This window comes from Lissotriton vulgaris, chromosome 11 (genome assembly GCF_964263255.1).
Source record: "Lissotriton vulgaris chromosome 11, aLisVul1.2, whole genome shotgun sequence".
NCBI lineage: Eukaryota > Metazoa > Chordata > Amphibia > Caudata > Salamandridae > Lissotriton > Lissotriton vulgaris.
This window is the reverse complement of record NC_141699.1, coordinates 736,577,154-736,596,089: the sequence shown is the minus strand read 5'-3', so window position 1 is coordinate 736,596,089 and position 18,936 is coordinate 736,577,154. Positions and strand designations below refer to the sequence as shown.

General features: G+C 42.7%; 1 protein-coding gene across 2 annotated transcripts in view; it reads right to left on the bottom strand.

Moving 5' to 3' along the window:
- Nucleotides 1-18,936, bottom strand: part of LOC147683421 (chromaffin granule amine transporter-like) — a 343,654-nt gene that overhangs the window by 158,498 nt on the left and 166,220 nt on the right. For both annotated transcript variants that reach the window (XM_086944840.1, XM_086944841.1), the window contains exons 5-6: nucleotides 13,278-13,361; nucleotides 4,049-4,141 (exon numbers count right to left, since the gene is read on the bottom strand). In XM_086944840.1, coding sequence (XP_086800966.1) covers nucleotides 4,049-4,141; nucleotides 13,278-13,361 — 177 coding nt within the window. The remainder of the gene's footprint in view (nucleotides 1-4,048; nucleotides 4,142-13,277; nucleotides 13,362-18,936) is intronic.

Here is an 18,936-nt window from a genome sequence, read left to right as displayed (position 1 = left end):
CCCCCCACAGCACATCAATTCTTTGCTCTCTAGGTTCCATTGATGATGCAATGCACCGCTACCTATCAAGGTAATGCCTGTCAGGACTGTCAATTGGACATTGTTTATGGCTACTGCTTTGGACCTATGATGTACTCAATCTTCTCAACGCAATTGTGGAATACTCATATGCTTTGCTATTTCTTTATGCCGCTACAATCACATCCTATGTATTTTGTCATGAAACGTGGTGTTGGTTACGTATCTTAAAATTATAAATCAAGTTTAAATAAAGGATCTGTGTCACAGGTTCTATATGGCAGTGAGGTATGTGAAGACTGACTAAATCCAGTCTACCGTAAATCAATTTTTAAGACTGCTGGTGCAGGTTCCTTAAAGCACCCTGGCCTTCTCCGTCCATGAGGAGCTTGGCTCGAGATATTTAGCTGACATAGTCACCCTTAGTCCTTTAATTGTGCTGGATTACGTTCTGGACCAGGGAGGGTCTCGGGTTGAACAGACATATTCTCTCACACTGCCTGTCCCTTCACCAAGTGAACAGAATTCCCTGGATTGCATATGTGAAGGGTGCTTTTGCCAACCTATGACGGGCAGTTATATTTTTGAATGCCTACTCGCTATCCCTTTTAGAATTGAGAAGGGTGAAAGACTTGTTTTTAGAGTGCGTTTCGTTAACTAGAGAACAAGCAGAGATACCAAAACCCATAGTACGGGGACATATGCTTTTAAAAACATTTCAGGGCCTGGAGCCTTACATAGCCCAGGTATCCAATGGGATGGAAAGATTTGTGTTGGGTAGGTAGGTTTAATCCGTTACACCATCTTCTGGCATCAGCCAGTGGTACCATGTACGCAGGACACTACATTGTATAATGTTCTGTAAATATTTTTGTGTGCCCAGAAAGCGGTTAATCATCCCGTTGTTGAAGCCCCTAAACTTTATGCAAGTACGTCCTGCACTTATGTACCTGCTTGCTGCTTCTTCCAAATGATCATGATTTTTAGGCTGTTTCTCGACCCGACTGATTATCGTGTTGTTGTTATGATGGGGCTATTTTCGGTTCTTATTACTGTTTGGCAATTCATTTTATCTTTGTATGTATTGCACATGTTTTCTGTGTATGACTGTTTGTGCTTTGTTTTTATGCTCTTTTATGGTTGCTTTTACAACCAAATAAAGATTTTAGGATGATAACGATGGGAGAGGTCTTTCTGTTTTACCAATGTGAAGGGTCATGTCTCTACACTATCAAATCTGAGTGAATTATGACGAATGTATGTCATTTGGTTCTGTATGTGGTATTTACTTTTGGACTTGCATTATTATTCATTTTTTATAATACAATTTATAACAAGTACTCATGCAATGTTTGTGTGAGCATACTTCTTACTAATATGGGTGTTTCAAACATTTCCTTATTTCCTTATGAATTCAGAAGTCTGTTTTGTAAGCAGTATATTTCATAATTGCACCTTATAAGAACCGATGGTGTCTAAGTAATCTAGGACAGCATTTATGAACATAAATAGTGTCAGTTATGGATTGGAGGAGGTAGAGCAGACTCCAGAGAAGGGTTTGAGTGTTTTTGTTTTACATGTTTGGCAACTCTAAAAAATAAAAACACAAGCCGTAGAGTAACGTTTACTGCAACAACACATCATAGCATAGCATAGCATAGCATAGCATAACATAACATAACATAACATAACATAGCATAGCACAGCATAGCATAACATAACATAAGGAGGTAGATTTGGTCCAGTAACTTAGAAATTGATCTTCCATATCTGATGAGCGGTTTCTAATGTGTGACATTGGGCAAATAACTTTACTTTTATATGTCTCAAAAAGAGGTGAGCTGTCTATTTAGCCGCGGTCCATGCAGCGGAGGGGCGGTGGGGCTGGGTAAGGGGGGATTTCGAGGGACGATGCCAAGGGAAAATAAATAAATAATTAATTTTTCCTCAGCATTGTCCCTCGAAAGCCCCCCTTAACCGCCCCAACCGCTGTTACCTGACCTGACCGCGGCTGGTATTACTCTGCCAGTAATTACTTCCTAATACCTTGCAAACTGCATCTACACTAGCTCTGGCTTACCACACCCTGATTTCGGTAACCTGGTTTCCACCAGACTCTGTCCTCTTCTTTATACACCATCCAATGTTAGAGATCCCTCTTCTAAAATTAAATGTTCTCTTTCAAGTACTCTTTTTCTTCTTGGTGTGTATAGTCTCAAATACCGAAATATAATAAGCAAAGTATAACAGGGCATGCTCTTATATTAATGGGAACATTTAAAGATGGAAAAGCTCGGGAAAAAAACATTATTTGTTATGATAATGGGCTATGTGTGCCAATAATAGACTGGATCGGCCCACGATAGCAGTGAAAATAGCTGTGTGGATCTGCAATAGCATAAGATGCATCTCAATTAGGAAATATTCACAAAAGAAGGATTATAAATTATTGTATTGACAACCTTTCCCTAATATGTCTTGATTTGTTTTTTACATTGCTTAGAGCAAGAGGCCACATCCCCATTCAACACTGAGTAACACTGTCTCCGTTATACTTCTGTTAATGGCAATATATTTATGAATATTTCTAAATTATGGAAAAAAACCTTGTAAATGATTTTCAAATCATTGGGTGTTAGTATTTTTTTTTGTACACAGATTCCCTGTTTCTCCTTCTCTTCGATCCTATCATCTGTGGCATTAAAGGCCACACTTTTAAATCCTCAAATAATGCAAAATATGGCAACAAAAACATACATATTCTACAATGTGTCAAACCAATCACCATTTGGATTAAGACAAAATGAAGAGAGCTAGCAGACAGGCAATTTTAAATATAAATCTGAGCGTTGTGTAAAACAGAAATAAATGGTTTATTTATTGCATTTTTTCCTGCCAAAATTGCTGAAAATGTACTGGGGGCCTGGTGGGGAGGGCAGCAGCACCTGACGTACCCTTACTTTCTATGTCACTGCATATTTAGAGCAGTCAGAGTCAGACACTGTGGCGGATATGTACAAGGAAGTGGAGGAGAGAGGCGTTAGCCTTTTTGGCTTAACTCCTCTCTCCTTCACTTCTGAAACACAAGGCTGTACCATATTTACAAGAATGTGGTGCAGACTTCCTGCGGTAGCGCTATGTTTAGCAATTTAGCACCAATGCAGCACCAGAGTGCAAGGGTGTCTGCATGCAGGGGAGGATTTTTATGTGCAGAAAGGTGTCCCTCCCTGCACATAAACAATCCTATAAATACCATCCTGTCATTTGCATGCGTGCTGCTTCACGCAGCACACATAAAAGTGACAAAAAGGCATTTTTTAAAAAGTTTGTTAATGTGCAGGAAGGGACACCTTCCTACACATAAACAAACAATAGCATTTTGCTTTTTCCATGTGTTCTGCACAAGGCAGCACATTTGGAAAAAGCAAAAACGGGAGAAATAATGCATTTCTCCTCATTTCACCATCTTAAGACCAGTTTTTACCTGGTCTTAATTTTGGCGTTGCCTCCTATGTACGCCATCCCATAGGGGGCAGCGTCAAAATGAATAGGTGTTGTGGTGGAATGACCATGGTAAAACACCCAATGCCCGCTCCTTTCACGCTATGCATAGCGTGACAGGTGGCCTTATGTACAAGGCAGCGTTAAGCCACGTTAAGTGGCTAGACGCTGCCTTGTACATAAGGTGCAGCGCCTATCACCACCACAACGTCAATATAGGTGACGTTGTGGTGGCGATAGGGGCTTGTACATATGCCCCTGAACTCTCTTGTTACCTTTCTTTCTTACTCACTCTTCCTAAGCCACAGTTCTAAACCAGCTTACTTAGAATAAGTCCACACCTATGCACTGAGAAGAACTGATATTATACTATGCTTGATGTGGAAAATTGGACCAAATGTAATACCAGTGAGTACTGTACTTATCTAGTGCAATAATTTAGACCCAAAAATCAGCATAAATGGTACTCTATATATCACGGGCCCTCAAAGCCAGACCCCACATTCTACCCAACCATCTTTTTACTTACCAAGAACACCCAGAGCTAGACCCCCAAGAGCTATGCCCATGGCCTTCCCTCTCTCAGAGTCATCCGTGTATACACTGGCGAGCATTCCAAGTCCTATAATATTGGGAGGAAAGAAAAGAAAGTAAAAGAAAAAAAAGTGGAAAGAGAGGAAAATGTAATACATTAAAAAGTCACAACGAGATTGAACGAGGAGGACCAGAAGGAGGATTTAGCAAATAAAAAACAGAAACATACAGAAAATGAGGGATAGAGATGGGAGATATAGATGAAAGAAAGACATGTGTTAATCTTTGTCCACTAAACATTTCTGGCGTCTTAAATTAGGAACATTCTGCAAGTGTACACCACATAAAAACTGTAAATAGTTACACTAAAATACACAATTAAATAGAGATATCAGATCACAAAAATCAGGGTGCTGATTAGACTTGATATCCTGCCTGGGTTGAGGTGGAAAACATGTGAGCACACTTCACTGCTCAGGACCCACTTGCGACAGGGCACAAAAATTGCCTCCCCATCATGCTTTCCGGCGCAAGGTTAGCGAAAGCAGAGACAGAACCAGATGGTATCAATCATGGAGTTATACCAAACAAATCCATTTTACTCACCTATTAACACTCTGAATCTCTGTCTGTTTTACATTTCCATCTTTCATGAATAGACGCCCGGGGTAGATTTATCAATCTTCCACGCAGTGCAGCACAGCACAGCACAGCAAGCTACTTTACTGCGCTGCATGGAAGGGGTGAATTTTACGGTGCATTCCTGTCTTTTCCTTGCGCTGGTGCACAAGGTGCGTGCGCTATGGTGGAAGGGTGCCTGTGTTGCAGACAGGATTGTTTTTGTGCAGGAAGGGACAGCTTTCTGCATAAAAACAAACCTCTCTAGCATTTTCCTCTTTCTGTGTGTGCTGCAGAACGCCTCCCTGGGACAGAGTAACGAAACACAGCAATTTGTACTGCATTGCTTTACTTTAGCTTTATCAAGCCATTTAGGGCCGCGCAAGGTTGCCTTGAGGGGCTTGAGAAATCCAACTTTAGTGTTGTGTCACCCTTGCGCCCTGTTGCGCGGTGCAAGGGCTGCGCAACATTATGATAAAGCTGCCCCTTGATTTTCGTTTCAAAGTCAGTGCTGGAAATGGAAAAAATTGCCCACTGGCATCCCATTAGTTGTTGGCGGTGGGATGGCAGCACAAAGTGGTAGAGTCGTGAGGGGTGAAGTCATGAAAACAAAGTCTGACAGATATTGGCAACGTGGACAAACGTCACAGTAAATATGTTCTGCTCTAATTGTTCACAAACAATCCGAATTTAAAATATATTTTATGGGGTTTAAGGCGCATGCTGCAGAGATCATTGTGTGTCCAGCAGAATAAGACTGGTAATATAACTCTGGTGGTTGATCTAATCCCAGTTTTGAAATATCATAAGGTAGCCTAAAGCCGGGTTAACATGCCTGCTGCAAAACAAAGCATGTAACTTCCAGATCACAGGATTGTATTTTATGCATACAGCTTAATGATTTATTGCTGTAGTCACAGTTATCCTCGTGTTACTTGCGGTTCACAGGTTACAATCCTTCTAATACAGAACAGTGAGCTATTGACTGCATGCAAAATGCAAGGTATAGGTTTAGAACTTTATTGTTCTTTCTCACTCTTTTGTTATTCCAAGGTTGTTAAAAAAGGGTACATTGGGGAAAAAACTGTTGTATCAGTAAACACAAAACAAAACCATTTGTTAAATTTTAAATTATTATTTTTGTCTTTTTCCAGACATACACTCATAGCCTATCAGAATGGAATATATTTAACTTCTACACCCTGTAACCCTCATTGTCATATGTAACATTTTCTATTTATTGATTTAGACATTTGTAAGATTTATTGTCTCTGAAGAATTTGTGTGTGATTTAAAGCACTCTGACACCCTAACTTGGTCTGAGAAGCGCAAGAAAAGAAAATTATTTTAAAAAGTGCCATTTACATTGTTAGAAATGGAATTCCTAGTTGGCTGAGGTATGCACCCATGCCTGGCAGGAACCACCACTCTAGTCAAGGTAAGCTAGATACACACTAAAAGATAACCTGTGCTCACCCTCTGGTAGCTTTGCAAAGAGCAATCAGGCTTACCTAAAGAGGCAACAAAAACAAAAAGACTCCACACAGGTTTAGAAAAATAGATTATTATATTCTGAACAAAACAAGGCCAAATCAACAAAAATCCAATGAATCGAAGTTGAGATATTGAATGTTAAAGGAATAAATGCAGTAAAGCGCTTTGAAGCAAGTAGCGCCAAAAAGGGTCACTGTAGGTCACGCTAGACGGGGCAAAGTCAGCGTTCGGGGCAACCACAATAGTGCGCCGGCTGGCTACAGGACCCATGCAGGCCCAGGGGAACGACGTACCTTTCCTGGTCGCAAATAGCGAGATGCGTCGATGCGCAGGCCTGCAGGTGCAAGGTGGGCCGATCTTCTTCACGCAGTTAAGGTGATGTGTCAGTTTCGAAGAGGGGTGCTGGAGTCAAGGTTCATCGAGCGATGCACTGGATTGTATCACACAGTGGAGGGGAATCGTCGATCTCACCAAGCTGTCTGATGCATTGATCTCTGGATGCAAATTGCTGCTTCTGATGCAATGCATGGATTTTACTACTGCAACTGGGTGGATGCGCCAGTTCTGCAACATGCAAGCTGGAGATGTGTCAAAATCCATATTGTGAGTATCTGGGCAATTTCCAGTGAACCACGCACAGGAGCAGGGGTAGAGACTTAGATATTCCTGAATCTCAAACAACAGGAGATAAAACAACAGGCCCTTGGAGATCACGTGGAGTGAAAGCAGAGTCCAGCTATCCTGCATCAAAGTCAAAGAACAGCAGGAATTATTGCAACAAACAGAGAATCAGGCTTCTAGATGAGCAGTCCAGTTGAGTTCTTTAACCCCTTCGATGCTTGTGACAAGGTCAACTCGTCATGGGTGTTACCTGCGCTGTGCGTTTGAGGAGTTGACCTTGTCACATAACAAGGGATTTTTAAAATTGCAGCACAGCACGGGAATGTGCTGTAGCAATGATGCGGTTAAGCAGCACAGCAGTTCTTCTGGCAGAGCTTCAGGTGCAAGTCCAGTAGTGTCCAGTAGTCTCTGATTTTAGGTGGTCCCAGGCCCAGTACTTATACCTAAAAATATGGGGTGACTTCACAACAAATCTCTGAAATGCAAAAATATCCCTTTCAACCAAGTTTGTCTGCCAGGCTATCTGTGGTGGGTAATCCGTCCATTGTGTGGGTACAGGATTCAAGTAAATTGTTAGCCTCGCCCTTCCATCCTGCCCTGGCAAGGCCATCAGAATACAGATGATTATAAGCGGGTACTCAACCACACCTGTCCTTCCTGTTGTGGCTGGCACAAAGTGGATTTGTCACCCATCCCAGATGTGTATTGGAGACAGGCACAGAAATGTCAACTTTCTAAAAGTGACATTTCTAAAAAAGTAATACTAACTCCATCTTCACCAGTAAGGAGCATTTATCATTATCATTTCAAACATATGAAACATGAAAAGGCTACTCCTCCCTGATCATGAATTACAGCTTAAAAGTGAATCAACAAATTCCCAATGCTAGCCTATGAGAGGAGTAGGACTCAGAGTAGTGAAAAACAAATAAGCTGTTTATCACTACCATGACATGCACAACATAAAAGTACATGTACTACCTTTTACTTGCATAGCACCCTGCCATGAGATTACTTAGGGCCTGCCTTAGGGGTCACTTATATATAATAAAAGTGGAGATTAAGGCTTGGTAAGTAGTTTTAAATTTCAAGTTGAAGTGGTAGTAAACTGCACACACACACTGCAGTGGCAGGCCTGAGACAGGTTTGAAAGGCTACTTTTGTGTGTGGCACAATCAGTGCTGCAGCCCACTAGTAGCATTTGATTTACAGGCCCTTGGTATATATCACACCACTTTACAATAGGCTTACTAGTAAATCAAATATGCAATCAGGTATACACCAATGGGACTTCTAGCTCGGCAGTGACACTGGTTCTACCAACCAGGGACCCCGCAATAGGGGACGTGGAAGGAGAGACCGCGGGAACACCTGGCGAGGGAACCAGCAGAACCAGTTCCAACAATGGTGGCCACCTAATGCGTGGCACTATGGCGGGCCTAATTTTGCTCCCCTGATGGGACTACCACTTGGAAGACCCCTCCAACAGCATATGGGACCTTTTCCACCCCACTATCCAGTACATTTTGGTGGACAGCCTTTTTTAGGTTTTGGCCAGGGACGGTCTCGGGGCAAGAGAAGAGGCCAGCAACAACCACAAGTACATTTCAGCCCGCCAACATCGTCGACGAGGAACCTGAGGAGCTTCAAGAGCAAGGAACAAGCAACAACCAGCGGAGAACCAGCCTCGTGATTAACTTGAGTAAACATGTACTGACGGAAGCAGAAGAAAAGGCACTCAATAGAGGCCTGGGATTTGTGCCCACTCACAGGAATGACCACTTTGAAACACGCCTAGAGTTGGCGAAGTTCTTACGTAAAGTAAGATTACATTTCTTTTTTGCAAACAACCAGGGACCTGGTGAGCAAGACACAAGAGAGGTAAACACCGGTTTGAAGAGGAAATCCACCTTTAACCCTCCCTCCAACACCATGCCACCCCAGGTACTTGCCTTTGAACAAGCTATCGAAAAAAACTTGGAGGAAGTTTACAAACAGCAAGATCATGTCTTCTGCAATTTTCCAAAAAACTAACAATTGGCACTAAGGGCATTGTCGGCTGACAATGAACTGACGATCAAACCAGCAGACAAGGGGGGCGCCATTGTCCTCATGGACACGGTTACCTACCGCGCTGAGTGTTTGAGGCAACTAAGTGATGAGAGATCCTATCGCCCCTTGGACATGGATCCTACAGACAAACTGAAGAGAACCATTTTAAGCATGACTGAAGAAGCGCTATCCAAAGGATGGATTACGCCACAAGAGTCGGCTTTTTTGTATACAGAACATCCCGTAACCCTGTACTTCTACACCCTGCCAAAGGTGCACAAAGTACAGAGACCACCCCCAGGCCGTCCAATAATTTCAGGAGTTGGGTCCATCCTGGAGCCACTATCAACTTTTGCGGATCATTTTCTGCGTCCAATGGTCCAGGAGATGCCCACCTATCTGAAGGACACAGCCGACGTACTACGCCTACTGCCTGAAATAAACTTTAACATCAACACAGACCTTCTGGTTTCCTTCGATGTGGAATCACTTTACACATCGATACCCCAGGATGAGACTCTAGAATTGATCCAGTCTCTCCTACTATCGAGGACCCTAGACAGCATAACTCCGGTCCACTTCATAATGGCCTGTGCTACCCTCGCTATGAAGCAAAATTACTTCAGATTCGAAGACACATTATACCTTCAAGTGTCAGGTACCAGCAGGGGGAGCGTCTATGCCTCCAGTCTAGCGAATCTCTATGTTCATTCTTTCGAGCAGGAGCACGTTCTGGCGATCACCAACCCTTATTATGAATGTATCAGAACATGGAAGAGGTACATCGATGATGTCCTAGTGGTGTGGCGAGGTTCTAGTGACCAATGCCTGGACTTTTTAAACTGGCTGAACAGCAGGAACAATTTCCTTCGATTCACAGTTGAAGTAGGTAAAGATAAGCTGGCCTTTCTAGACCTTTTGATCACGGCAACCCCGGGAGGACTGCAATCGGAACTTTACAGGAAACCTCATGCGAAGAATTCTTTGCTGTGTTTCGATAGCCACCACCCGAAGTCCTTACGAGAAAACCTACCCTTTGGACAGTTTTTAAGGGTGCAGAGAAACTGTTCTAATACACAGGCCTTTCAAACTCACTCTGAAGCCCTCAAGAGACAACTAGTGTCACGAAAATATCCACCTAGACTGGTACAACGCTCATTGAAACGGGCTAGAAATAATAATCACCTGGCGCTTTTGGAACCATCAGGGCCCAAGCCCCCTTTAGACAGGCTCACTTTTGTTCACACATTTGGGACCTTGTCAAATCAAATTCAGAAAGCGGTAAAAAGACATTGGCCTATTCTCAACTCTGGCTATGCTTCAATACCCAGTCCTCTGTTCTCCTTCAAGTGGGGCCCTAATTTGAGGGATCGGATGGTCCACACCAGGCCACGTGAGGTGACACCCAGGGCTCTGGGTTCACTATGGGACCTTCCACCAGTAACGGGCCACCATCCGTGTGGGTCATGTCAGTCCTGCCCACAAACGAAGAAATCAACTGAAATAGATATAGGTACTATGAGGCCTTTGGATCCAAACAAAATTCACTAATTGTAACAGCAGTAACCTCATTTACCTCATCACGTGTCCCTGCAATTTGAGGTACGTGGGAATGACTACCTGCAAGATCAGGGTACGGATTAGTGAGCATAAGAGCACCATTAGGTGCAAAAGGCAAGCTACCAAGCTTACTAATCATTTCCTTGAGGCACACCATCTAGCCACAGATTTTTAGTGGACTGTGATCGAGTAGCCCTACATTCCAACAGATACCCCTGATGTGTCCAAGTTCCTTCTACGGAAAAAACAGAAACAGGTGTTTAAACTTGGTACTAATCCGGTGGGCCTAAATGACGAGATACCCTGGGCCATCCTCTAATTGGTATTGATACACCTCAAGTAGGTATGGTATTCTGGTGAAAGGTATGGTCTGCCTATTTATGTCTGTTCAACAATATTGGCGATCATGATAGCCTTATTCAGGCAGACTTAATACTTGCCTGGACATGATGATCGTCTAGGCATTATACGTTGCCATCTGTCATGTCAATGTTGTTTTAGATTTTTTAGTGGCACATACGTTAAGGTCTCTTTATTTAGCGATACTTGGTGTATTGTGTGCGCAAACATCATTCCAAGCTATTGTTAACCTAGATACCACAGCACAAGCTGTGTTACATCGCGGCATTGTCTGTGTCAATAAAGCTATGGGGAGCTGTTTTAAAAGATCGCCGTTGAGGTTACGGAGACTTGTCTCATGGTTTCCTAGGCAACGCTCTTTTCGTGAACTCTCTTCCATTGGTTAGTCTGTCGAGAAAGATCCAATCAGCGTTCTCCTTACTTTTCCCAAAATCGAGGGAGTCACATGGTTGTATTCCAACCAATCACAGGCTTTTACAAATACCGGACCTCAGGACTATGGCGGTACCTCCCCAGAAGGTTCAGATGCCGGTTTTGAAGTACCGACGGTTAGGTAAGCCAGCGGTTGCAGGTCCTCACGCTTGCTCAATCTCTGTAACGCGCTGTGCACTTCTGGCACTTTTTATTTCGAAGGAGTGAGATGTCTTGTTGAGTTACGAGTCTGTCAGTCAGTTTGAGCCACTGCAGTGCTCTACTGACGGGATAACATTTACGAGATAGTCACTCCAAGTAGCTTAACGGATGGAGGTCTCTAGTCAGCGCTTGGCTTAGTATGGTCATAGTAATAAGGATGGGCTAGTCTTTCACAATTTTTGTTCACTTTCCCTTCCTTTCCAGAGCGGTGCTTCCCCTTTTCTTCCTGAGCCAAGGCCAGGTGGGGTGAGGTCAGCATCGCTTACAAGTCCGGTAAGATGCTTTGTTTGTCTATGGAATTGGTATGTTTGATCCTATGACATTTTACCAGCACGCAGCATTTGCGTAATTTTGCAAAAATCCTGGCACAATATACTTAGCGTTCATGTATAAACCTTGTATCAGTGTTGCGGGTTGATGTAGACCTGGTGTCAACAGCAAGGCGCCCATTTGATTAAACCACGTTTCTTTGTCTCTGAATTACACAGATACGACTTGAGAGACAACTGGACAATATGGACACCTAGTGGATTCAGGTGATCTCTGTATTCGTTCCCCTACACACTTTTCAGTTTATTGTTCACTGATTATTGTTTATTCACTTTGCAGGAGCTATCAGTCGTTGAGGTCCTGAAGAAAGCAAGAGACAGAACATGTCGTTATTTGCTGAAACATGTCGACCTATTAGTACATCTGGGCAGTTATATGTTTAAACTGTCACTGACTACATTTTAATATTGGAAGGGCGGGTAGCAACAGAATAAATGTTACCTTCAGTACTCGCTCATCCAATTTTATGACACCTTTTTCTCTTTTTTTACTCACACACTTTATTGCACTGCAACATCAGTCACCCTGTTGTTTCAAAAAATTTCACACAAAAGAGTAACGGGACCTTAGAAAGGCCTGTCTGACCAGTCGAGGGCTTTTTCCATCTAGGCCCTCGACTGCGAAGACATTTGCCTCCCTCTGAGAAGGTCGCAAGTGAATCCCATATGATGAAGGGCGGTTCCGTGTGGTGACTGATGGGCATCCTTGCCTGACCATCTCATAGGTCTCATGGTGGGTTGACCCGAGGTGTTGGGACACGTGGTAAGGTCCGGTGTGCCTTATGGTTTACATTGTTGGTTTACATCCCCCTTTGTCTAGACCCTCTGACATTCTTGTGTAGTTGAATACACCAATGCCACCATGTTTAGGGAAGAGAGCATATGCACTTTGGCACTGGTTAGCAATGGTAAAGTGCTAGAGCCAACAAAAAGGTCAGAAAATGAAAAGGAGGAAGGTAAAAAATTGGGGTGACCCTTCAAAGAGGGCCATTTCCCAACATAAATCATTATCAGTGTAATTATTCATACAGATTACCACATCTGGCATTTTTACTGTGCAGGTGTATCTTTTACCCACAGAGGTTGGACAAAGTCAAAAACGTTCCTCCAATCATAATTTCTCTAAAGCACTTGTGAGGTGATAACAGTGTTTTGCTTCGATCCATTGCATTGGTTTCAAGATGTTAGGTTCCAGGCAGCTCCTAGCCAGGATGACACACTAATACGCTAAGGGCTGACAACCCTTTAAGTGAGGCCTTTGTGTTGGTTGCAGTTGAAAGTGAAAGGACTGTTGTCACTCCCTGCAGGTTGCAGCTCTGAATGGAAAGCAGGTAAAGTGTGGGAGTGGCTAAATGTGTCATGGTGTCAGCAATTTACATTGAGACAAATGTAACATACTTCAATAGGACCAGATTCCAGATCCAGCTCATTAACAGTTGCCTGATCCAGGATCCAGCTGGATTCCCCTTATTCTTCTCTTATCTCGGGCATTCAACACTGCTTCCCATGTAAAATTTGAACCAACCGAATCACTTTGTATTTTAGTTTGTGGCTCACCTGCCACAGATGAAAAGGAAGATCCTATTCCCTGCAGCATTCTCGCCAAAAACAGCAATGTGTATGTTCCTGAGAAAGCAAACACTGCAAGGGAAATAAGAGAAAACAGCATCAGCAGGCATTGGACTACCCATTTTCAACAGCCTTCATCACACCTTATACATGGTAAACAAAGAAGAATTAAAATGGCTAAAAGTGTTCTGCTTTATTTCTAGACTGTACCCTGGCTGTTACCCCAGCAACAGTGCTATGTTTAAATTTAGAGCGAATGTATTTTGAGCGCAGGGAGTCACTCTGAAAATGGTCATCAGCAGCCCAGGATGGCCTGGTTATTCCACTGGGCATTTTCCAGGTGGGATGGAGCGAATGGAGGCCCGTTATGGAGGGTAGAGGGTTCCTGCTGACACCTCTGTAGCTTTCTCCTGCTCCCAAGGTTTGACATTTTTTTGCCAGGGTTCCCAGCCCAGCCCTGGCCATCAATAATGTCGATTGTTCACTAATGGATTGGCTGGAAGCAGGTGTCTAAGTGAAGGATTTTAGAGGGCTCTAAATACCTCAGAATCTTTCTCCTCTCATAAAGGATCACATGTTTACACTTGAGGGGACATTGAGCTGCCAATAGCATGTTGGCAATCATGTATTTGATTGGGTTTTCAAACTAGATGACTGAGCGTGACTAAAATATTCGAATTGATAAATATGTCCAGCATTAACAATTTTTTAGAATGAGTATGAGAAAATATGCCATTCTGTGGGCCTAGACGATTTTTATTTTGCACAATGGGGGGGGAGTAGGAGGCTGCATTAAAACATTTGAAGGCTACTAATTAATCAATCAGGATATATAAAGCACGGCAAATCACCCATGAGGGTCTCACAGCTATTGAGACTATTGATCTAGAGAATCCTTTTCCTGGGATGGGTGAAGCAACATGCAATGAGCTATTGGCAGGCCTTCATTTTATCGAAGACTGGTTACTGTTATTAAATGAGGGGGGAAAGGCTTGGTGAAAGGTGAGAGAGTTCCAGGCTTTTGGGTGGGTGGAAGGATGGAATGACAGATTAGCCATGGGGGTGGGGGGATTAACATATGGGTGGAACACACAGTGCAAGGAAAAGCCATAGGAGTGTTGGCCAAGGTGGTAGATAGGACTGCACTGCCCAAGGATGAGGCAGGGAAAGCCAACATGTTAGCACCAGGGCGGAGGGATCCCACACTGGGACAGGAAAGGATGTGGCAGACGTGTTTGCCTTGCCACTTTCATGGTGGCATGGTGGCTAGTACTAGCCTGCTGGGTGCCTTGTCCAAGTCAAATGGGCGACAAGGTCTGTAGAGTGTAATGGAACTTCTCCTTGCAAGTGCAGAGTTAAGTACTCATGGCATAAGAGAAGATACAAAGTGGAAGCTATTGTTGATTGTGCCGCAGACTTTCGTGCTCTGGCCATCCTGTATTTAGGAGATACGCATAGATATCAGTCTTTGAAGAATATTTGTCAGAGGCTTCTCGTTCTTGGAGTCAATTTCAGCAGAGCCATAAAAACAGAATAAAATTTAAATGGCTAACTAATTTGAATTTGGCCAATAGATTTTGCATTGGAAACTTTCTGATGTTAAAAACAATGACTTTTGTGTGTCCTGGGCAATTTAATATTATTTATAATTGCCACTTGGATACTCCCATTTCTCTGTGTTTTTGGAAGGTGGGTTGATGTAAAGATGTCACCATTTGGGCTCCACCCCTTGGAGAATCTACTTGAGATGCACCCAATATATGCAGCTTACACAGCTTCTGTTTTCCCATGGAGGAAAGGATGATCGAAGAAAAAGGACTGATCTCAGAATTCCACACTGTTCTGAACATTCCACCTTAGGTGTGAAGGCCTCATCCTTTCCTTGATCCCACTGTGCATTCTGGTATTTTATCTTCTCATTGACTAAAAGTATCGGAATGCAACTAAAGAAGAGGAGTGGATGGTCAACTAATAGCTGACTTTGAGGAATGAAGTAGAAGAGGAATTCTACTTCAGTTTAGGCACCAGCAGGGAAAGGAGGAAGTCTGAACTTGATAGCCATAGTGCAATGGAAAGGAAGTAATACAAATACGTGAAACGTGCAAGACTGCAAAAACATCATGCGCACTGGAAGCAGAAATGAACATGCGCTCTGAGGAAATCTACCAAATACATTAAATGTGGGGCTCTTAACCCATCCATGTACCCTCCCTTGCCTTGTTGCCTCAGCCCTAAACCTCTAGTGCACACCTTCTCTGTGCCCTCCCACAAGCGAGGTGAACACCTGCACTTTCCCCATTTAAAGCACTGACTGAACTACATTGTATCATAAGTGATGGTACTTGTAACAATTATTGAAAAAACCGAACCCATAGAAGGTCTTTCGTTGTGAAGCTGTATGTCATGTGGTTTGCATGCTGAATATAAGATGTTTTTATTTATTTAATTTATAATAAAGCTGCAAGGGCGCCACATAGCTAGGAGATACTATTTTTTGGGCATCAGCTCCTCAATTTCAGTAGAAATATTGCGGGTCATGTGAAATAATGATGCCACTCAACATACTTAAGTGGAATTTCTATTTTGATATTCAAAATTCCACCATTTTCTCTTGATGGAGCAAGGATTCGTATGTGAAGTGACTTGCTTGTATTCATGAACCTTGAATACCATTAATGAATTAATCAACATGTTTGTTTCACTAATATTACATTTTTACATAAACATTTGGGTATCTAAGCGAAGCTTGCCTATGTGTTTTTACTAACGATAACTTGCTTGCATTAAAATGGCTGCTGCTACACAGGATTTTCTACTGCGCATGCGTCTGTCATACTCACGTGACATGACGTATTCTTTGCTTTGGAGGGAATCTGTCGCTTCTGCGCACTAGTATTAATATGGCTGCCCTATGTTTTCACATGTGAGAAGCTTGCATTAGGATTAGGCTAAAAGCTGTTCGTTTTGCCTAATCCTAATGCTATAGATAAACATAAAGTAATGGAAATAGAGTAGAAATAAGTGGTATACAGTGCATTAATTTATTTCTGTGTTCTAAAACTGTTTCTTTTCCATTTCATATTACACTCTGAAAACTGACCTGACTTGTAACGCTGTACTCCATCTTTGTTGAAACTGCGACTGCACGAAAGTCTCAAGTCTCTGGAACAGTGACCTTTGGACTGTAGCCAAGGAGCTGACTGACTAGAAGATGCTCCTGGGAAAATAAACTTTTGAACCTAAAATATTAACAATGTATTTGTCAATAGAACATCCATTGTTGGGTGGAATAAAAACGTCATGAGAACCTAAATTTGATGGGCGGGAACGTAAATTTGAATATGAGACGGTAAAAGTCTCATTGTTGGTGTGGTGTGACGACCTCTCCTCCTCCTCCACCAATCGAAATTGGGGATCCTTACACTTGCTACATTGGGGGTGGTACACTGACCTGAAAAAAAGTATAACTAGAGTAGGCTTAGCTAGTTAATTTGTCCAACTTGTCCAAATAGCTGAGCTGTCACTGACCCAACGCACTCAATAGGTGACTAAGAGCAGAGGGCTGCGGAGCACTCTGTCAGAAGATTCGCTGACCCAATCGGGGTCTGGGAAGCGGAGGTGCTGGCGAAGCACTTTGTCTGTGAATTCGAAACCCAATTGGCGAAGCACTTTGTCGGTGAATTCGAAACCCAATCGGGGTTCTGACTGATAGCTGCAGAGAGGGAGTAGCGCAGGCGTTGCAACTGAACTGCGGGTGCCGGTCTTACCTTTGGCAGTCCTGTCCTGATCCAAATCTGGTCTTCCTGTTCTGATTCTAATCTGTACCTGCTGGCCTACTGGGGTTCTCCTGTCTTTCAACTGACCCGTGGCCAGGGTTGGTCTTCACACCATTTTAGGTAAATATAAATCTGTGTGGGTTTTTCATTATATATATTGTTCCTTTTCTTTACCCTCCCTAAACATAAAGCTTTGATTGCATATATATATATATATATATATATATATATATATATATATATATATATATATATATATATATATATATATGTATATATATATAGTAAGATTGTATGGTTAAGTATTTATGGGGTCTGAATTGCAGCATAGAGAACTGACCATTGTCCGAGGTGACAATGACTGAGGTTAACTTTGGGTTATGTTTCCCTACTGTGTGTGTGTGTGTAGCTGGTTTGAGAAGTGAACTAGGACTGCAAGTCCCAGAATGCGTCAGGTAGATAAACTAAGGCACAGGAGTGAACAACTGTATCCTTGTGGATAAAAGGCCATATTGGGAATCTGTAGCAGCACAGCAACTGGATTCAAAGCCTGTTGAGGCCAAAAGCTTGGGTGTGTGCTGATTGCGGCCTTAGGTGGCCCTGATTAATCCTGTCACCCCTGACTGCTCTCTGTGAGGGATAGGTGATCTAAAAGGGACAGGTGATCGAGTGGGGAGGAGACACATAGTATGTCTAAACCCCTGAAAGAGAAAAGGGTTGGAAGACAAGCGAGAAGAGAGGAAGAAATAAAACCGATAGTTAAGGACACAGAACAGGAAAATGTTAGAAAGAAGAAAAGGAAATAGAATGGTAAAGAGAGTATGTAGGAAAGCAGAGGGAAGTAAAAGAGGAACATGGGCTGGATAGGAAAGGAAAGGGAGTGTAAGAGTTGAGTGGTGAACATGAGAAGAAAAGAAGAAAAACTGGTAAAGGCCTCATTGAGGCAAAAAAGTACGTGACTGCATGGAGCAAATGAGAAAATGGCTGGGGAATAAAAGGAAGGTGGAAAGAAAAGAAGGGTCGAAGAGTAGGAAAAAAACAGAAAAAGTGATAAGGTAACTGGTGGAAGAAAGACAAAGGGACACACAGGCTGGATGGAAGGGGAGGGGAGTAAGGAAGGCGAGATGAGTCAACTAAACAGTAAGATGGGCTCAGAAGAAAAAAAGGATAGATGAAAATTTTAGTGGGGAAAATGGACAGAAGGGAAAAGAATAAGGGTGAGAAAAAGGTGTAAGGGAAGGTGAAGGAATGAGAAGGAGAGAAAGAGAAAGCAGAAGGAGGGTTCCTTGAAGAATTCTTTATTTATGAAATATTTTGCAAAAATGTAGCCCCGGGCACGAACCAAGTAAACGTTTGTTAAAGGTCATGAGCGACAAATGTGGACAACCTTTTCTTGAATGTCTGTTTCTCCTTTTGGTCCTAATCAGACCTTGGAATTTTATCAGCCTTTTAAAGAATAATTTAGTGTACAGGAGCTATTTGATCCATGGTAAGTAAAGCTTGAGAGATATTCATGATTTCACTTTATAACATAATTTTAGCTTGATGTTGATTTTACAATGGTCAAGACTGATTTGCATATGGCTGGGTCTAAACTGGGGTGGCATGGTTAGCAAAAGAATAGTGGATTTAACTCAGATCTCTTGATTGCGGGTGAATGTATGATTTATTCAGCATTCCATCCATCATTTGTTTGCGTAGTACTTTTCACCCTAAGTGGGATGGGTATGCCCAGACGTAGGTCCCGTGCTCACTGTGCCACTAGATTCAAGCTAGCCTAGCTCATTAAGGGTAATACCCAGATACCGGTCCCAGGATGCTTGTTTCCGGTCCGGGAGGATCTGACTTGGCAGTTCGGTCTGGACTATTCC